Source organism: Rhipicephalus sanguineus, chromosome 4, assembly GCF_013339695.2.
Source record: "Rhipicephalus sanguineus isolate Rsan-2018 chromosome 4, BIME_Rsan_1.4, whole genome shotgun sequence".
NCBI classification, from domain to species: domain Eukaryota; kingdom Metazoa; phylum Arthropoda; class Arachnida; order Ixodida; family Ixodidae; genus Rhipicephalus; species Rhipicephalus sanguineus.
Window position 1 is genome coordinate 85,778,240 of NC_051179.1, and position 21,927 is coordinate 85,800,166.

The following is a 21,927-nucleotide window of genomic DNA, read 5'->3' on the forward strand; positions in this document are numbered from 1 at the left end:
GAATTGAAGTTCTTCGTGCGAAGAACCCATTGCAGCTTTGAGATTTAGAAAAAAACGGTCTCTGGTAATTATGGTGGCGTAATGAAATTCAACCAAATTCAACGGCGAAATCGAAACCGAAGCACCGATGAGCGCAACAAGCAGACGACCAGAATGACGTCACTGTTAAAGACAACGCGATTACAGAGGTGTAGCTCTTCCGCATTCGTTAACCTATGTGCGCCATGCATGCTATAAATGCGCAGCCCGCACACACACACAACAAAGTTGGTTGATGGTTGATATAACGACGCTCACTCATTCTGGACTTCTCATAAGAATATGTCAGTGTCGCTCTTCAAAGTTTCGGTTTCGGTTTCGCCGCTGATCTTGGTTAAACTTGATTACTTCGCAGTTATTAGTAGATGCCGCTTCTACGAAATCTCAAAGCTGCAGTGAGTTCTTTGCATGAAGAACTTCCAATTCTCGCATTTGAAATAACCACCTACTCCAGTTTACAAAGGTAATTAATTTTACTTTCTTAATTACTGTCCCAAATGATGTCTTTGGCCATCTTAAGATGCCTGCAGCTACAAGAGAAGTAACTGTGAAGGCATAGAAGAAATACCTCATTTCCCTGATTTTTTAGCATTTCGGACACATTCCTTGAAACACCCGGTAATATCAGTTTTTCGGACACTTTGGACGCTATGGGTCAAACTTGGGAGCTGTACTCTAGCCGCCGTCAGGAGTTTATTGCAGAAACTGTACTGCTGAGTACACTGTGGCTTGCAATCGCTCAGCTGTCATGGAAATGATGGTCGGTTTATGCATATTCGGGGCAGAGAGATTTTGTGATTAAGGAGCGAAAGATGTGCCCTTCTGGATCGTGGTTTCTGGCATTATCGCATTACTAACCATTATTATTATTACTTTATTACCTGGGGTTTAACGTCCCAAAACCACGATATGATTATGAGAGACGCCGTAGTGGAGGGCTCCGGAAATTTCGACCACCTGGGGTTCTTGAACGTGCACCTAAATCTAAGTACACGGGCCTCAAACATTTTCGCCTCCATCGAAAATGCAGCCGCCGCGGCCGGCATTCGATCCCGCGACCTTCGGGTCAGCAGTCGAGCGCCATAACCACTAGACCACCGTGGCGGGGCCGCATTACTAACCACAAAGAACAGATGCGCGTTCACGGCTCACACGCACCTGGGTATAAAGGGGTTGTTGCATAATACTCTTATTAATTAGGTCCCGGGTAAAGTCTAGCGTCCAGGCTGTATCTAGCACTTTAGCAATGTAACGTAAGTAGGAATAGCAAGTGCATCTTAAAAGGATGAAGAGGCCTCCGGAAACTATCAGTACGCGATAAACGGATTCTTTATGTTGACTTGAAGATGTATATTGATAAACTCCACCACCATCTATCTATACGACGTAATGTCCGTTTTTTATTTTTATTTTTAAAGCACTGAAACACCTCAGACGGCGTATATATACGCGTCGAAAACATGTGCAAACGAAGGAAACGGGGACACGTTTCGCAATGAAAGCATAAACAGCGCAGAGCGCTGACGAGCGCCGAAAAAGACAAAAAAAGTTTGTCTTTATATCCCCGTTCTTATAGTTGATTACGTCGCCCATTTTGCGCACACGCCGCGGTTTAGTGTCGTTCTCTCCTCGTTCTTCTTCCTCGTATATAAGGTTCACTTCCTCGTCTTCTTCGAGAATATATAGAGTCAACGCGCAACTCCCGCTTGCGACGCTAATTACATTACGGCGTCGCGACAAAAAGCGCAAGGCTAAACTCCTCCATGCATTATCCAAAGAGTGACTTTCCTGCTCCGTTTTGGCCCACTGCAGGCCATTTATATCTATATTCCCCACCGCCAAAAACCAGGCAGCAAACGGCTGCTTTTGGCTGTCGTGGTGAGAAGAGCGAAAAAAAAAAAAAAACGCACTTACCGTGTTTACTAAATGTGGGCACGGTGGTAGACAATGGAGTAGCGAATATTAATAAAGGACAAGCCCGCCGATTTGGCGCAGAAAACCAGTGAAGCTTTAAAATGCGAGATAAAAGCGCATGCAATGTCGTATATACCTACGTACACATATCCGCACATAAACGCGTTCTTTCTTTCTTTCTTTCTTTCTTTCTTTCTTTCTTTCTTTCTTTCTTTCTTTCTTTCTTTCTTTCTTTCTTTCTTTCTTTTTTTCTTTCTTTTTTTCTTTCTTTCTTTCTTTCTTTCTTTCTTCATCGCAGCGGTAACGACCAACATGTACAGATTATACCAGCGGATTAGAAACTGCATTAAGAATTCCGAGCGCCGCAAAAATCTCTCAAATTATTAAAGTGTCCATTAAAGTTGCATTTGGGGTGGCCACAGCGCGGGCACCCCAGCTCTATGCCATCCATGTATTTAGAACATTTTAGAGGCGATGCATACGCCTCCGTCTATAACAGACGTACAGTGATAGATTGCTGCTCTGTTTAAGTATGGGTGCGGGAGTGGGTACTTCCGCCGCTCCAGTTGGTAATGTTTGCAGACATCATTGAAGGCTAACAACGGATCTCTAAAGTACCAAGTAACGTCCTCAGCCTCCGAGTGGTTCTCCCCAATGTGGAATGTAAGACCTCGCGCCCGTGAGTGTGCCAACTAGTGATGCAGAACTATCGATGGTACTATCGATACTATCGATAGCTGAGTCACTATCGAACTATCGATGGTAAAAAATACTATCGATAGCGCTATCGATAGTAAAAAATTCGATGGTACTATCGATAGTATAAAATAACAGCGCGAACTCACTGCAGAGTAAACTTGGTTCCCCGCTCTCGTGGTACATAGGGGAGCCGGAGGAGCAGGCTGAAGGGCAAAAAAGTTGCCATGATTTAGTTCTTCACCAGAGTGCTTTGCTGACATATGATTATAAAGTCAAACTCTTCAGCTGTAGCGGAAAGGAAGCCTTTACATGTGGTGGGACTGCGTTTCTTCAAATAGATATTGCATTTTATGATTTCAAAATAAAAAAAGAAGTTAATTGTAAGGTGTAACTGCTTGCTTTCGGATACTAGTTTATTGATGGATATATTCCGCCATTTTCACTGCGGAAATAATTAATTTCTCTGCCGACAATTGCTAATAAATTAAGCGAACTTCGCAATATGGCCGGCCAGCAACCGTGTCCTTATTCACACCACTATCGATAATATCGTCACGTGGCTGTGACGGTGAGGAATGCTGCAGCAAGACTGGGAAATACGGAGCTCTTTATTTGGGCGAACTTGTGCCCAGAAAATCGAAGCTCAAGATATAAAGCGATACGTGCTGCGCACTGATAGCGGCGGGAACAGTCGTCAGCCGTTAAGTAGTAATCTGATCATCGGTGGAACGCGTCGTACTTTATACATTAGTCATCAAACTTTCCAGCGTTATCGCTGGCGCTCGCGTAAGCTCTCGAATAAACTTGACTATTCGCCTCCGGCGCGTGATCTTAACAGAATGATCTCAAACAATTGTGAAGCTTCTCAAAACATTACGGCGCGGTCTGCGTCAAACGTTGCTAACAGCCTTTGTGGGTGAAACCCGAATAAGTGAAAACAAAGCAATAAACACGCGTGGCAGTAATATTGCTAGTAATATTACGATGGTACTACCAATTGCACTATCGATAGTTTGTCGATAGTAGCACAATCGATAGTTTGTTTACACTATCGATAGTTTCAAAAAAACTATCGATACTATCGATAGTCAATTTACCGATAGTTCTGCATCACTAGTGCCAACTCGTTGCCATTAAGGATGGTTCCGTGTACGTGTCGGCCAACGTGTGCCGGGAACCAGATGACGTTCTTTTTGTCTGACCACTTGGCAGCAGAGAGAACGCACGCGGCTTCCCGACAAACCGCGAGCCCGTCATGAAGGCCCGTGCGGATTCGGGCGAATCTGTGTAAACACCGGTCAATCTCAACCAATTGTTGCAGCTTAACGTTTTGACGTTCTGCCCGTATTCCTTTAGACTTACAGGATCGGTGCCAAATGAACGGAAGCGACATCTATATAGAACGGCATGAGAAGACAGTATAGCGAGTCGGCACGAGCGTGTTCAGATTCGGTATAGTTTATACCGTAACGTTCGGGTAAACACGGTAAAGCGGGTATAAGCCAAGTAAAAGGAACCTCGAGAGTATATTATTTGGAGGAGGCTACGGCGCGGGGAGCAAACAGGACGGCCCCTAAACCATGCAGCTCTTTTCTCCATGGTTGGCTAACCTCGGCGTCGTTTGCCCGCTTTATCGAAAGCGGAAATTTTCGGCCACATTCTTCGCCGTCTACAGCAAAGGAAAAGTTTTGTTTCTTTTTTTTTCCCTCCTCGCCCCCTTTCTACTTCGTTTACCGCATAATTTCCGACGTCTCCTTCTGTTTCCTCCGCTCGCATCGGACGAGAACAGCGCTAAGTACACACACGAAGGAAGGTAAACGCACGTAGAAGAGCGCATCGTGTCGTGTTCAACAAGGTTTTCTTGCAAGCGCTGGCTTTCGATATGGCGAGTACGGCAATACCCTGCCGTCGTTGTCGACGAGTGGCTACTTTAGTCTGCAAAAAGACCTGCATTAGACATTATAATCATCTTGTCATCTTACTGTATATGGATCGAGCACCGCGCGCAGCTAAAACGTTTTTGGGTCATGGTAAGGAACGGTAATACCATGGAGTAAACGGTCCGGTATTACCGGCGTTGCTCAAAAACCCTAATACGTACCCGTATATATTAATCAGTCCGTGTACTTAGTGGTGTTCCTTTCTTGTACAACCACCTAGGCGGTGACTTGATTGCTCACAGTATACACACCGAAATTGAGGTACACAGACGTCTCCACGCGAGACGGGCGCCGTCGTCGGGACTCGAACCCAAAACTATAGGGGCAGATGTGGCAAGTGTGGGTTTTGCTTACAGTCTATGATGATCCGTGGTTCCGAATTAGCATCGATGCCACTTCAGATAGTTCTGAATTGGCATCGCTCAGCGCGTTGGGTTGGAAACAGGAGGGCGTCTGCTCCAGTGGGAAACGAACGCGGCACCCGACGCAGTGCACTCGTGTTCCCGCAAGCTGCGTTTACAAACACGGCAGCCGGGCACTGATCCTGCAGCGAAGTATCGCTATACGTTCATGCTGCTGTAAACACGGCCTTGGAAGCGAGCCGTCGCAGATCATTTTGTGCCTCGTCACGTCCGCGGTTTGCGCCTCGCTACACCCGCAATGCGGTCATGCAGTCGACGATTCCATCGATGCTGTATCATCCAAGCGACAACAATTCGTGGGACGCCAGATCTGTGATAGTTCTGAATCCCCACCTAAACACAATTAGTAGAGGCGGGAATCAAGATCTCTCGCATGTGCTATAAAACATCAGAAGTCTCTACGCTGTTATCTAGTAATTTAGAAGTGGTGTGCATTGGAAGAGAAGAAAAATTCACGTTTGCCGTGAAGCTCCACGTCCCGAAAACTTTTGTCGTCGGGTGCAGTACAAACGCACAGATGATCCGTGTCTTACCGAACCTTGTGATCTCGAAGGACATGCAGATATTTTACGTCGCGAAGGCCTAAAATATGTATCTGCTACGTGGGTGACGTCAGATTTCCCTCAGCCGTAGGCGTAGCCATTGGAGGGAGGGGTTTGCAACGCTCCCCGATTTCTTAGAAAATTTTCAGTTCGTATATACACTCACACGCACACAGACATAGACATACATAGAGGGGTCGGAACCCCCAAAATTAAATCTTGGCTACGCACCCCTATCAATGTGTTTCGACCTCGAAAATATATTCGCCGTGTCATTTTAGAACGTCGAACTTAAAAGCCGCCGAAGTTAAAGGATTCGAATACGCTGTTGGAGTTCTTACTATAGACAAGCCTGCATGAACGACTACAACTAAGCGCAATCCGATGTTGCGGACAGCGGTGACAGTGCGCGTGTGCTGTGTTTCCATCTCTCTCTCCTTCTCTTCTTTCTATCCTCCCCCCAGGGTATAGGGTAGCAAACAGTACATCTCTTATGGTTGACCTTCCTATCTTTCCTTGCTTTCGTTACGATATCTTATTTTTATATTGATACAAACAGGCAGACAGATGCATACGTGTATCGACACAGAGCGAAACAGTCGAGCTTGTAAACAATAACACAACTGTCTGTGATTGAGAGCAGGTGCTACGTTTACGTTTAGCTCATGGGAACCTTACTGTTTACCCTTCCAAAGCGCCAAGATGTACGTGTGTTTTCCAACTGACACTCCAATAGCGTAGTCCGAATTTTATTTTTTTCGGGGGAGGGGGGGGGGTCGACCATACTTTATGTACGTTCGTGCGTGCGTTTGTATGTGTGCATGTATATATACACATGCAAAAGTTGAGAATTTCCGGGGCGAGAAGGTTTGATGTCCACCCCTCCCCCCCTCCCATCCCCTCGCCTTTATGGCCACGCCAGTGCCGCTGTCGTCTCTGGTTATCGTCACCTTCTGGAGCGTAGCACAAGCTCCTTCTCTGACGTCCTGTTTTATTAATTTTATTCTCTCGTTTCTAGCCTCCCTCTTTCTGTTCCCTCGTATCGCGATGAAATCGCGCATGCAGGGAGTCATGCAGAGGCACGCGTCTCTACACGTATGACCTCCGCGTTCCACCGCCGCCGGCTCTAAACTCTCCGGCGCATGCACTGGAAAACCCCGGTGCTGTAACTCTCGGCGCCCAGCCGTCTTTCAACTACACCGCGCTTTCAACATAACGTACCCTGCCCCTCCTCCTTCACTCTGCCCACCCACCCACCTACCCTAGCTCGGGCGTGCGCTTCGCACAATGAACGCCCGCGCTGCAGCGGGGGAAAGAGCCATACGCGCGGCGCGCCGATGCAAGCGATGTGTTGCAGATGGGAGGGAGGGCTCGCCGGACCCGTAGCCCGGCGCAACCCGTGTATACAGGGAGGGAAAGGAAAAAAAGAAAAAAAATTTGGGTGGCTGAACGTGAAAGCCAGCGATAATAAAAAAGAAAAAAAAAAGTTAGTCGAAAGCTGGGGTCCAAGTTCCGAAGCTCCCGTAAGGAAACCGTGCGTTTAAGTCGCGCGTCTGAGTCAAACACGTAAAATAAAATGAAAACATTCGGGGAGGGTTTGCGTTATATACCGCTGCATCAAGGCTTCCTTTTGCCACCACTCAACCTCTCCCGTGTCTACTAAACTTGCCCCCCCCCCCCCCCGACTTTTCTTGTTTGAAGGTTTACCCCAGCTGGTCTTCTCTCTCCTCGCATCTTCCTTCCCTTTCCCCTTCAATGCTACGGAGGAAGGAAGTGGGGAGGAAGTGGAAAAAAAGAACAAATAAATTGAAATTTTTCGAAACGAGAAGTTTGCCGGCAGGAAGACCGGAGAAGGGGAGAAATTGAAGGCCATATTTTCCCGCGTACCTGGATTCTCTCTCTCTCTTCACTCTCTCCCTTGCTCCCTTAAGCTTTCGTAGGGCTGCAGTGGTAAGGCTTTCCCCTCGACTCCGAGGCGCCATCGAGAAAGGATCGTCACGCGCCCGGGAGCCGAAACCGGACGTCCATATAACGCTATAGCTACATCAGCCCCGTCCGTGTTGGCGCGCGTGCGTGCTCTCGTGTGTGTGTGTGTGCGTGCGTGTGTGGCGGGCGTAGCAGCAGCTGCCGACTTGGGTTGCAGCTGAACGGGAACGGCCGCAGGGGAAAAAGAAAAAAGAACGAAGTTGGCGGCGTGCGATCGAAAAAGAAGAAACGAAACGAGAGAAAGAAAAACGACCGAGGAACGGGGAATTGAAGGAGAAAGCCATAAGTGCGCCGGGCATTATGGTCCCGAGCGCCGCGCTTGATCGCGACGCGCACCGCGCTCAGAAAATGTGCCTCCGTCGAATCGGCGAAGGTACTCGGGGCCTTCCCGAGGCACATCTCACTCGCTATTTTCTTTCTTTGCGCTTTATTTCGAGCTCGGACTGACGCCAAGCAGCGTGTATGAGACTGGAAAAGTAAAAAAAGAAAATGTTATTCGGAGAGGGAAGGAGTGTAATTCCACCACGTTTCCCCGCAAAGACCGTCGACGAATGATTCCCGGTTGTTGGGTTTTCTTCGTTTCGTCGAGTTTTTTTCTCGGTGAAGCGAAAGTTGTAAGGAGGCTTTCGCGTTTCCTCTTTGCTATGTAGGCCTACACAACTCGTCCGTGTATATAGGTGAACGTCGGTGACCTTCTTCGGGTTCGTGAGTGAAAGCACATCTAGGAGACTCTTGCAGGGTTGCGAGCGTGTACACTGTTTATATATGTGCCACATACAAACCATATAATCCTTATAAAGTGCGTGGATACAGACATTCAGTGGTCGTATAGACTCCCTATACACCGCTGTTACTTATAGAGTTGGATTTCTGGCACTTTATTGAGTGTACGCCCTGTTCGCAGAAATAAAAATGAACAGAAAGCTAAGCAGCATATTTCTTTGCGTATATAGTATAGTTCATATATATAAATACATATAGGAAGACATCAAGAAGACTGTCACAACGTACCGTCACAAGCTTGATCGAACGATTAAACTTCGGAGAGGGCTACGCCATCACTCGATTCCTCTGCAGTACGTTCCTGTACAGTTGAAGAGCTCTAGGTACTTGTAACGACATTCGTGTCATCCAGTGCAGGTTCCATGCGGGACGCATCCGCAGTATTCGATTCTTATATAGAGAGTGCAACACTCGCATCTGGAAGGAAATGCCAGGTCAATTCCGCGCGAGTCACGTGACTGTTACTAAACCGAGCTAGAAGACGCTCTTCTAACTGCCTCTGATGGTACTAATCTGCGGAAACATACAGAGGACGACGTACGGGGCGGACAGAATGAAACCACGTTCACTGATAACACATGGGGACAGGGAAAAGCTCGATCGCATCGCTTACACAATGCCTCCGCTGATTCAAGATCGACGAGCACTTGTTGGCGGATGTAGAGCATGCCCAGGGCGGTCTTAAAGGGACACTAAAGAGCAAAACGATTTTTCTCGCATTAGTAAAGCAGTCTTCCACGATACCAAAAACACCAGCTTTCTGCGCGAAGACGCTTAATAACCGAGAAAACGCGCAAAAAGAAAATACAGGTGGCGACGCCACCTTGGAATTCCCGCACCATTTGCCGTGACGTCACATATTTTTGACGGCGCCTGCTTGGACCTACGTAGTTCCTAATCGGTTAAATCGAAGTGTATTGTCCTCTGAGGGGGCCAGAGACTTGACATAACGAGTTTGTGGAAATTTCGTCGAGCCAGTGGCGCCAAAATACGTTAAATGCTCTTTGAAGTCTTTTACGTCCCGAATTACAAAGTTCGGCGCGACATTTTAAAATGAAACTTTGAACTTGGTTTTCTCCTCTAATAATAAGCCTATGGTGGTGAAATACACTACACAAGAGTTCTCCGCGCACACTTTATCAATCTAAACCAATTCATTGTTTCTCTTTAGTGTCCCTTTAATCGTGCCGTCAGCTCCACGAAAGGGTTACACCTGCAGAGGTTGTGGACAACGCACACGTTTTCGCAGAGCGCACTGCACTTGTTCGTGGGAACGGCGCCGACTTCCGCGGGAAACACCGAGTACTGCACCACTGCAGCAGTTCGCAAATCTATAGACACCAGTAGGCAAAACCCTGCAGAAACTCCCCGCACGCGTTGCAGGACGCATTGCAGACCACAGCAGTTTGTTCAAACAGATTATACAAGTTTCCTCTATACGAAACTGCACTCAGGCTTTCGGATGTTTACACAAGTCCGGTGCCTCGGGCGCCGTCTGGAAGCATGCGTTGTTCGCTTTCCCGGCGGTTTCTCCACTATCGACAGGAAAATGACCGGGGTAAATTTATTTTTCTCCGCGAAACACATCCGCCGGCTCTCGCACACAGCTCAGACCTGTCTTTAAATTTTAGTCAGCCCACACTGCGCCGAACCTTTTTCTGCCTTTGACAAGACCTGCGGCCCCGTTCGCGACGAGTGAAACGATGCTCGCGCATCATCGTCATCATAACGTTTATCCATTTTAAACCGAAAGCTATATACTCCCAGCATCTCAGGGGTCGCCGATTCACTCTGTCCTGTGCCAGGCGACATTGCCTATACTTATATACTGTATAGTGTACCGCACACAACTACATGCTCCCATCTCAACCCTCCATGGTTTAGATACTGCTTAGATACTGTTTATTTCATACTGTACATACTGATAACAAACACTTATCTATATATACAACGTACGAACTGACGCAACGTAGAGAAGCAATAAACACGAACTGACAACTGATATATACAGCAGGTTATGAGTGTTTTATACTGTAGAGACAAGGGAACCAGGCCGGTAGCCAGGGGGGGGGCTACCCCCCCCCTCCGAAATTTTAGTGAAGTAGGTGTTTTTACCAAAATAAATAATAAAAATAAGTGTTTTTCTCAAAATGTCAAGGTTTTCAGCAAGTGCCCCCCCCCCCCCCGAAAAAAAAATCCTGCCTGCGGGCCTGAAGGGAACGCATATCAAAAGGAACAATGATGTCCGGAATGTGAACGCTATAAAGGTATTGGGGAAGAACAGGCATGATTAGATGAGCACGACGGTAAATTAAGAAGACCGATAAGATATCGCGACCACGCAGCTGGTGGATATTATTATACACCAATTAACAGTGATAATGCTATAACATTTACGTTATACCTTAGCGTCGACAGCAGCTATGGAAACACGCGCGCTTGCATATTATGCGCTGTCACGCGCTCTAACGTCATCCTTAATTGATACATTAAACCTCTTTCAGCTTACAGGCTGTGTATATACAGGAGCGATTAATGTTCACAACATCCGAGCAGCACTCGCTGTGCTACGGCGCGGGAGAACGGCTAATTGAATTTAGCTGCGACGATTCATCATATACCTTCGTCTCGTGGCCACGGCCGCCAATAAGGCGAGGATCGGTGTAAGCAAGGAAGAAGAAACGGGAACATGTAGCGGCTGCCCAAGAACCAGTGTTTCTTGAGTGGCGTAAGCCAAATGAACGGCGGCCGCCTAATTAACGGCAGCCGCGCGGAGAGAAAATCGTGCACGAAGCGTTTTTTTTTTTTTTCTTTCCCATTCGAGCGCTGTGATAGGTTATACGCATCCCTCGTGCAATACGCCATCAGCACGCAGCATGCCACTTGCACATGCATCGCATGTACACCGAGTGGAGGCTACGAGGCGCAAAGTGAGAATGGATTTTGCAACTGCGACTCAATCGCACTTGCGATGTCAGTGCTACTCTTTTGTTTTTCAATTTCTTTGCTTTTTTCGGTTGCTCGTCGCGACGATATACGTAGTACGTACGTATAAGCACCAACCCACCGGCTCTAGCGCTAATGTAATTGGACGCAGCTCCCAGCAAAGGAAAAGGAAAAAAATACGGACGTCGTAAAAACAGTCCCAACAATAGTTGCGTGAACAGCGAGACAAACGCGAAAACACGCGAAGCCATCATCGTATAGGTCCTTTCGGATTCCCTTTCAAACTAAAGGCATAATAATAATAATAATCGTTGGGGTTTTACGTCCCAAAACCACGATACGATCAGGAGGGACGGCGCAGAGGAGGGCTCCGGAAATTTGGACCACCAGGGGTTCTTTAACGTGCACCTAAATCTAAGTATACACGGGCCTCTAGCATTTCGCCTCCATCGAAATGCGGCCGCCGCGGCCGGGATTCGATCCCGCGACCTTCGGGTCAGCATTCAAGCACCATAACAACTAGAGCACATACGGCGGATCTCAGGTGAAAGGCATGTTATCATCGCTCTGCTATCGTTAAGACGTCTTATATACGACGAAGCACAAAACAGGTGTCCTGCACGGGCTGTTAAACATTAATTAACTAACACTAATTAATTAATAACTTTTTAAGCTATAGAGCGAACTGTGGTGTTCATCCGCTTTGGCTTAGGGACAACCGGCGCTGCCGGTGAGTGACAGTGCGCATATATATGGTACAACAATAAGCTCAGGTCCGGAAGGTCACCGAACGACGTGCATATTCGTCGCCACCGTGGAACTCTTGTCGTACGATGTGCGGTCTCCGTCACGGCCCGTCGACTACGGGAATACTGTTATTTTGTACACACTGCAACCACTGTGCAACTTGAAACGACTCAGGCACCGTAACGTGTTATAACACGACCGGCGCGTGCTGCACAACAGAAGCGGTCAATTCATGCAATGCCGATCAGTCGCTGCCGCATGGATAACGCGGCGAATAGCACGGCGGCACATATCGAGTTGATATGCCGCTCTGGAAACGTCCATCAAGGTTAACGATCCATCCACGGGCACGTGCCGCGTTGGAAACCACTCTGTTTCGTTGCCGTGGCAACCGATCGTCACCTTGGCAGAAAACAAAGCGGGTCTTTTCTGCGCGCGTTCAAGAGAAAACACTGCCTTTTTTTTCTTTTCTTTAACACGCGACGCTGTAAGCGGACTTATATCAACGCTGTAAAAGCTCAAATTTACTTTAATTAAATTAGATCAAGCGTGTTAGCAGAAGCCACAACTTGGCGATCGGACACGTCGCAAGAAGCTGAGGATTAAATTTCGGACACCTAAATTTTTCATAGTGAGTCCAATTTTCGGTACACTAATGGTTTCGCTTATACATACCGTACAATACGCCGCATCCGGGAATCGAACCCACAACTTCGTTCTATGGCAAGCAGGATACCACGACCATACACTGATCGTCGATCTGACTCGAACACTTGCATGTAGACAGCCGCCGCAAGTCCCTCATGCATACACGATGACTTATTCAAGCCTTTTCAGCTCTCCGTGGTGGCCATGTCGTACAAGTTAGAACTACTGATTACAAGATCGCGGGTTCGATACCCAGGCCATGGCATATGAATTTCGATGGTACCAGAATGCCAAAACGTTACATTTGTCATATCTTGGATGCGCTCAATGGGAGGCAGGCGGTCAAGTTGAATTCATTGCGCTGTTTAACCGTCCACTTCTCTCGCAGAATAGTATGCATACAGTCGTAAGCAATATGAAAGGGAACAGCGAGTTCGTGTACAAGCAACAATTACTGGTCGTGTGTGCGCAAGAATCTATCGCGTCGATTTGCAAAAGGTTACACCTTTCCACTTGAACGTTCAGTGTTATGAATGCTTTCTGCGCTTGACAGTTGCGTTTAGCCACTGTACGAAAGTAGTTTCGGTATTCCCTTTCATGTTGCTCACAACTGTACGTTCCCAGAACGCCCACGTATACACATTTACGTGCAAATCGGCAGGATTACAGCACTCACTGAAGCGAGGACTGCAGGACAGGCGTTCGGATTCCCAGACAGGTAGTTGTACCGCGGATCAGCAGCGATAAGCGTAATCGCGCTCGACGGTGTGACTCACTTCACGGCCGAACATGTGCTGCGAACTCGTCCGTCGCAGACGGCGAGGAAGCGCGAAAAAACAAACAAAAAAACTACCCCGTGCATTCTTTTTAGAAACTGGAACGTTCCCCCCGTTTTTCGCTCGTTGCTTCGCGAGCGGTTTTGGTGGTGAAAGCCTCGAAATGCCTGTTATTCTAGCGAGCTCAGTGTTAACCTCGAAGTCAGTAACAAAATGAGCGCGCGTGAGGAGCGGGCAGTTAACTTTCAACTCGCCAGACAGTGTGAAAAAAAAAAAAAAAAAAACGAACAGTGAACACTGATGAAAAAGCAACGCCGCGGGAAGCATTTTCCACAGCTGTCAGCGAAACCGCTCCGCTCTTTTTGTTATTTTTTTAACGAAGTAAATTGCAGAATATTGCAGCACGTGCCCTAAAAACGTGCCGCAGACTCCCCTTTTTAGGAGTGCCAAGTGGGGCGTTAATTATAGTTAATGCTAAGCATCCAATCTGAACAGCAATAGGCCCTACCCTTGTAGTGACACCATTGAAACGAATAAGGTTATCGCGAGGCGTCAGAACGCGTACACGTTTTTTTTTTTCGTTGTTTTTTTTTGACAGTTCATACGTAAGCGCTATATACTGTATTCAGCGATCGTTATAATTAATGACTAAAACTTTCAATTTCATCGTTGGCTGAACAGGTAGCCGTACGTGTGATCACACATCGGAAAGTGTTGGATCTCGATAACTAGTTGATTGCAAGCAGATTGTGAAGCTATATAAACCGAAACGATTTGATCACCATTAGGCTGAACCCACAGCCAAACACATCATTAGATGGTTGCTTCATGTACAAACGGGTCCATTCTTAAAGGGAACACTTGTGTGCAGGGGTGTAGATCTCGCTTTCTTGCAAGATTATAGTGGCTTAGATTTGCATAACACTGCTGGTGTTTACGGCACTGGTAGTAGCGTTATGCAAATTAGAAACAATGTTTACACATCCACTTGCAGTTAGGGTGGGCATCAATACGAAAGGTGCTCATTCGTGTGTTCCTTTTGGGCCGCACAGCAAATCGCTGCGATATAACCCCCAAACACACCAGCGAGGCTCAGATAAGCATTCGGACGTGCAGCGAGCACACTTGAATTTAATTGCGATGCGAGCCGCGTTATTTTTCCCAGAGCATGCAGTGCTCACCTCGAGTTTCCTTGAGTACTCCTCAGTGAGCCTCTCATTCTGCCGGCTGAGGTCCGAGTTTCGCTCGAGCAGCTCCTTTCCGATCTCGGCTGCCAGCAGAAGGTCTTTCTCCTTCTGCGCCAGCTGAGAGTACACGTCTCCGGGCTCAGCGTCGTCATCTTCGGGCGCCACATCGCGGCCCCGAATCTCGTGCAGGTAATCCTCGAGTTCACCCAGCATGGGAGAGTGACTAGCGCCGGTCGTCGGCTGCATCCCTTCCAGCCGGCATGCACACATCACAGTACTCACGCATCAGAAGAGACCGCGTCACAAACAAACAACCACACGAAAACAGGAAACCGAGTCGCACACTCAATCAACAACACTCAAAAGGCACACAACGTGACGACGTTCCGGGAATCCAGCCAGCGTGCTCTACGCGTAGATGTGCAGGCGGCGAAATGTCAAGCACTTAGGCGAATGACACCGGTGGTTCAGTCGCAAGCCGCCTGTTGGTATCCATAGAGCGATGCAGCTGTCGACACACAAGCTCAATCAACCTCGGTGAAGGAATGTCGTTGCCATCTGCTGGCGGATTTCAATAGCGATGCGGTTGCCGCCGCTGTTCGTGTCCCATCGAGCACGAGGTGAATCCGTGTGCTTCTGCGAGTTGATCACCGTATACGCGCGAGTCACGAAGCCATGTCCCGAGCGCGCGCCTCGCATCGGACGTCCCGAGTGATGCCGCGCTCTCTCCGTACGCGACTGCCAGAGCTTTGCGCTTTGCTTCACCCCGGCAAGCAGCCCGGCGGCTTCGCCAGCTTCGCCTCGCTACCTGACGCCGGTGGCTCGACGAGAGAGAGGAGGTCGACCCGTCGCCCGGAAAATTGCGAAAAACTAAAAACAAAACTCGCGCGCGCGCGCGCGCTGTCTCGCGTTCCGCCTGTATCCTCCTCTCTCACCAGGTGTGTGGGTACGTCACGGTTATGGCAACGTCATTTTGTCGTCACGAGTTGGCTGACCAATCCTAAGAGACCATTGAATAGTAGCGCTTCAAGCGGCGGTTTTCCTCGAGAGGCGATCACAGGTCTCGAAGGCTACGTTTTTATGGACTGCAAGCGCCGAATAAATCGAGAAAAAGTGAAATTAATGAGGTAATAAGACGTCACGTTTGCCATCTTTAAAACCTAAGACATTTGTCTACGACGTATTTTGACTGCCGTTATCCCTTCTGCCTCATGCAACGAGCAGAACAATGGCCTCAAGATTTGCATAATTTTATTTCATAGAACCTATGTTTTATTTAAAGACAGCTGCATTCAAGATAATGTAATAAATTTTTATTCACAACAAATATAATTTCAGCTTAATAAGATTTTTGAGTGAGTAAACTAGTAGCTAAACCGTTTTGAATTTGGAAGCTTAGGACGAGCTTAGCCTGACTCCACCGCTTCACCGGGCAACAATGATGCTGGCGGCGTCGCTCTTTTGCTTTTGAGGTGTTTAAATGCAGTTGTACACAAACCTCGCGGTAACTTCGAAGAAACAGCTCTTTTCAATGGATTAACCGCTACTGGTCGTCGCCGACGTAAGTTTAAGTTCATAACCCAATGCTTTAGTCGCTATTTGAGTCGAGAAGTACTCGACGCCCAGTTGTTATTGGTGTCTGAACCGTTACGGTATGAATGGTCGTTCGGTTTAAAATCCTTCCGAAAGCCGCGGCCTCCGGACGCTTCAGGCGATAACTTTCCGTTACTAGTTTAAAAACAGTAATTATTGTGGTATGCAAATGCATCAAGGAAGTCCGTGCCGACGGCGGAAAAGCGACCGCATCGGAATCTTCGTTTATTTCTTTTAGTTCGACTGCCATTTATAGCAAGTGAAGAGGCGGCGACGGAGGTGGCGAGTTTACCGGATCGAACTGTTTACTGGTGCGCGGAGCGCACTTTTCTGCGCATAAAGTGCACCGTCAGATGAAGGAAACAGCTATCCTCTTCTAAGTGTTGTTCGCGGGAACGCAGCAAGTACGTATGTATGGCCTCTGCGTCCTCATTATCTGTGCATTTAGAAACCATCCGCGTATTTCTAGGACGCTCTATCTGCTAGTTCCGGCTTGTCAGCTTGAATCAAATCTGCTGTGTCATTCAAACAAGATTTGCGTGTTTTTCTGTAGTCAGGTCTGTTCTTGTGTGTGCTTGGACTTTGCGAAAGCAATCAGGTGCGTGAAAACACTCATTTTTGTGTTCATCAAACGCGTAGGCGCGCCCTTTTGTGGTACCTTCAGAATGACCCCTTGCTTTCGTAGTTTTGTGTTTTATATTCAGTGCATCGTTCATCTCGCTGCCTACTGATCGCATCAGTTCTTAGTCTGATCGGTAGAACACGGGCCACTTCCGATTACGACCTGACGTTGTACCTGTCATGTGGTCTGTTTGATGAATGGCCATGATAAAGCTAACGCATCTCGTAGTTATAAACAAAAAACCGGGCTTTCGAGTTTTTTCTTGTAAGTCAATCATCTCGTGTTGTTTCATGTTGATGGTGCCGCTCAGTGCGTAAACATTTTGATGCAATATAGAACCTTAAATATAGTTCGATGACAGCGAAGCCCCATTAGTTATTAGATAGCGCATTCATATTATGTAACTCATCGTTGCAAGAAAAGTGTAATGAGTTGTTCGAAACAACCAAATCGGAGGTATTGTTGACATTTAAATTGAAACGAATGTTCAGTGGGAAAACGCAAAAAACAACAACAAATGTTTCAAGCACGTGTAGGGAAAGGACGAAAGCTAAACCAGCGAAGTAAAAATGTATAAAGCTCTGCTGGGGAGAAGAATCAAGTCTACTGCAAAAAGAAAAGAAACGTGTTTATGGCAAGAATATTAACAGCCAAAAAATGCCAAGAGAGAAAGAAGAATCTTACCAAAAATCGACCCCACGTACGAATGAGCAAACATTTTAAACGCTTTGCACATTGGCGATTATACGTAAATTTAGCGGGTGTGGTGGAATAACTTGTCCTTATAGTTAAGTGCGTAAGAGCTGCTTGTCAGGGACTTGTATGGTTGTCATATTAGGACCTCCTACCCACGCGTTATTTATGGTGGCAGTGGAACTTTTGCTCTTTTCTGGGTAGTAGTTTCATTGAAATTCACAAAGTGCTAAACGTGTAAAGTTTTGGCGCACTCGTAGACACCGGAAACGAGTGCTTGTGTAGCAGCCTGTAGTGAACAGCCGATGGGCGATTCCTCATGACCATGAATTGTTGTTGTTTCGGTAGCGTACTGTCTCTCTCTTTTTAGTGACGTCACAGAATAACATGAAAAACACCGCATAATACGCGAGCACAAGTGCAATCTGTACCAGTTCGTGTTTTTAATGTTATTCCTTGGCGCCGCTTAAAAATAGAAATCCTTACCAGCTCGCCCAAATGTTAGTTTTAATTAGTTGTGTAGCAAAGTTTAAAAGCAAAACGTTCCACAAAAGCTATTTCTGTAGTCTGATACCATACACGTCTGGAGAGGCCCCGCCCAGACGACCGAAGCGTGACAGCCGATCGCTTCCGCGCCTAAAGAAATAGTCCCACTCATGCACTCGGCAACGTTCTCGTGGGCGGGGTCACCGGCCGTCGAGCTCATGACGTCAGTCTGGAGCGTGCGCTCATTGGCGCAGGCTTGTGTTCGTACGCCTTTGAGGAGGAAATGCCGCGGACTTGTAAAGTTGTATCCGGCTATAGTTTCATTTACGTCTGAGTGGGCTGATGGTAAGAATATCGTTGTTTTCCACAAGAAATGTGTTCCAAAATGCAGGAAAATAAAATTAAATATTGCTGGCGCTTTTAATGGTACCCGTTCTGAAATGACATTGTGAAGTTTTTACGTATCGAAATCGTAGCCGCAAAGACGCGGCGGTAAGATTGCTGTACATAAAAGGAAGCCGGGGAAGTCGTGTTTGTTAATCCATCCTGCTCTCACCGTTGACGCTCCTCGGTCACTCGTGGGCATCTTTGTCAAATGGCAATATTGAAGGCCTCTGTATCTCGGTTACTAGATCCTGAAATTTTTCAATTGGAATGCGTTCATTGGAAGACCTTTCCAATGAGTGCTTTTCTCAGGTTTGAAGAAACGGTGCTCCATCACTCTTTTGTGAACTGTTTTCCAAGCAGACTTAATGATGTGCATGTGAGGTGACGGACGTACGGAGTTTGCAATTACTAGTTTGCAGTTACTTGCTTGTATAAAGAAGCTAGCTTGGTAGTTATAAACTATCTGTTGATCGTCACACACATTTCGGGCGTGTATGTAGAAAAATAAGTCATGCCTGCTTGCATGCTTTGGAACCTAAAGTCAATCTTGCAGGCATCACTTTTTTTTATTACATAAATTAATATAGTTACCTTAACCATTCATCCAGTTGATCAGTAGTTCATTAGTAGATTTTCTTTACAGGTGCTTCCTGGCTCCATATCTCGCATTCTTTTTTTTTTTCCCGTAATTTTATGCTGATCGCTTACCTGGTGCCCTGTGCAGAGGCATGATATAGTTGTTATGAACTAAACGAATGCGTATGTATATCAAGTGGCGTAACCTGATGGCGGCTTTGGTATTCAACCCCTCCCCCATCCCCGGGGATTTTTACATTTTGTATATGCAGGGGTGGTCAAAGTTCCCACGCCGCTACACACACACACACACACACACACACACACACACACACACACACACACACACACACACACACACACACACACACACACACACACACACACACGCACGCACGCACGCACACACACACACACACACACACACACACGCACACGCGCACGCACAAACACACACACACACACACACACACACACACACACACACACACACACACACACACACACACGTGCGCGCGCGCGCGCGAGCATTCATAAAGAGGGTCGGAACCCCTCCCCCCTGTTCCCCTCCCAATCCCCGAAATGAGTTGCTGGCTACACCCTCATGTGTCGGCTATGCCTAAAGTAATGCCAAGAAGGGTTTTGTGTTGATCAGCATCAGTATCATCATCAAATACCACCACATGCACTACTCTCGCGTCGTTCATGCCGCGTGGCTCCAGCCACGAGCTACGAAGAACGCGCTCTCTCGGCCGGCGTGGACGCCGCAACTTCCTGTCCCACATCGGCTTTTTGCCTCCCCTTCGGTCCTTTGGACGTCGGCCGCCTTCATATGCATCTCGTTACAAAACTTTGCTGTCAGTTCACACTCCGCGGTCAGTGCCCGTTTGATGTTATAGCTGTTGGCACAAATAGTTGACGCCTTAGTAAAACATTTTCTTGGGCTAGTTGGTTCATGACTTCTTGAAGAAAAAAAACTCGTAGTGCCAAACGACACAAGAAGGACAGTCCCGTGTATGTGTCTCGTCTTGTGTCGTTTTGCGCTACGATTTTTTTTCCTTCAAGGAGTTGACGCCGCGTTCGCTTGCATGTTCCGCCTTTCAGTTTGACGAGACAAGATGGCTCAAGCTGGGGGCGGCAACGGAAAGTCTCCCGCCCGGGAACCGATCGCGCTGCGTTCGACCAAGTTGAACCACCTGGTCTTGGGCCGGGCGAGCTGCTCAGTGCCGAACCGTCACCTGGCGAGCCGGGACAGCCTGCTGGATGCCCTGTTTGCCCTCTACGACGAGTGCAACCGCGAGGTTCTACGCCGGGACAAGAACGTCGCCCTGTTCCTGGATAAGTGTGAGCCTCCTGCTGTTGTACCCAGGGCTACAGCACGCGCCACGCTGGTCTAGTGATTGTGGTGATCGACTGATGACCCGAAGGTCGCGGGATCGAATCCCGGCCGCGGCGGCCGCGTTTTGGACGGAGGCGGAAATGCTTGAGGCCCGTGTACTGATTTCGGTGCACGTTAAAGAACCCCAGGTGGTCGAAATTTCCGGAGCCCTCCACTACGGCGTCCCTCACAATCATATCGTGGTTTTGGGACGTTAAACCTCAACAATTATTATTAACTTGGCCTACCTAGATTATCTCTGCAAGAAGTTAAGGGACACTAAAGTGGAACTGTGAATCGGTTTATATTGATAAATTGTACTCCAACTCTAACGTCGTTAATTTCACCATCATAGGTTTGTTAGTAGAGGAGAAAATCAAGGCCAAAGTTTCATTTTTAAATTTGGCTCGGAAATCTCCTCTCGTTACGTCACAAACTTCAAGGTGTATTTTTCGTATTTTAGCGACAATGGCTCAACGAAATGTACCGAAACTTGCCATGTTAGGTTTATGGCTCCCTCAGAGGACAATGTACTTCATTTTTACTGATTAGGAGCTACACGAGTTACGAGTACCTGGTAGACGCCGCCGAAATCTATGACGTCACGGCCATTGGTGCGGGAATATCAAGGTGGCGCCGCCACCCGCACTTTGCGTTTGCGCGTTTTCTCTCGACAAGCGGGGTGATTTTGGAATTGTGAAAGAGCAATTCACTAACATGAAAAGAAAATTGTTTTTTTCTTTAGTGTCTCTTGAAAGGAACGTGTTTTCGGATTGTTGCACTAAGTAAAAGCACTGGTGTCGAGAAACCTAGGGTATCGTGCTGCCTGGGAATGCTTTGATACATTTTTAATGCCGCCACCATAAAAAGAAAGAAAAAAAAAACACTTTCGGTTTCGATATCGTGGGGGCTGGGTACGCTACTGTCGCAAAATTTCTGGCTACGCTACGGTCGCAAAACCAGTGCAGTGTTGACTCATCGTGATAACATTCCTTGCGATGGGGCTGGCTTGAAGATGCTTTGAGATGAAAACTTTAAAATCAAAGTAACATTTTATAGGTGTTGCTTGACCCTTCGAAAAAGTACACACGTATTGTGAATAAAACAGCAAAACAAGAAAGCTTTATTGTCTCAAACACGAGTCTGCGTCTGCATGTGTGTATCAGTATATCGGCTTTTAATGTGTGTATGCAAACTTCTGATCTGCAACATGTGAACGCGCGCGGGGTTATAAAATTTTCTAACCATATGCGGAACACTTTGGCTGCAGTACACTGGTGTCATGCGGAAAAGCGTACTAAACTTGGGAATCTTACCTCATACACGCGTTCACCCGCCGTTTGATTACGAGTACCAGTACGATCGCTGACGTCTAAAAACATTACTGGCAACCATTCATAGCTGTCTGTAACGTTATATTGCTGCCGCGCCTAGAAAAAATAAATAAAAATACGCGTTTTTTATTAATTTTTTATTGCCCCCACCTCCCTCGCTTTACGAATCTCCCGAATTACGAAGTCCCCAGGTTGGCAGGCATGACATTCCCACATTCGGCATATTTCG

General features: G+C 47.3%; 2 protein-coding genes across 2 annotated transcripts in view; one reads left to right on the forward strand and one right to left on the reverse strand.

Annotated features, from left to right (window-relative positions):
* LOC119390363 (BICD family-like cargo adapter 1) overlaps nucleotides 1-15,386 on the reverse strand; it is a 191,301-nt gene extending 175,915 nt beyond the window's left edge. Inside the window, exon 1 of the mRNA XM_037657966.2 lies at nucleotides 14,624-15,386. Within this exon, the coding sequence (XP_037513894.1) occupies nucleotides 14,624-14,899 (276 nt within the window). The 5' untranslated portion in view covers nucleotides 14,900-15,386. The remainder of the gene's footprint in view (nucleotides 1-14,623) is intronic.
* Nucleotides 15,387-16,062: 676 nt separating this feature from the next.
* The window catches only part of LOC119390366 (citron Rho-interacting kinase), a 102,436-nt gene continuing 96,571 nt past the window's right edge, over nucleotides 16,063-21,927 (forward strand). Inside the window, exons 1-2 of the mRNA XM_037657970.2 lie at nucleotides 16,063-16,190; nucleotides 20,091-20,330. Coding sequence (XP_037513898.1) covers nucleotides 20,105-20,330 — 226 coding nt within the window. The 5' untranslated portion in view covers nucleotides 16,063-16,190; nucleotides 20,091-20,104. The remainder of the gene's footprint in view (nucleotides 16,191-20,090; nucleotides 20,331-21,927) is intronic.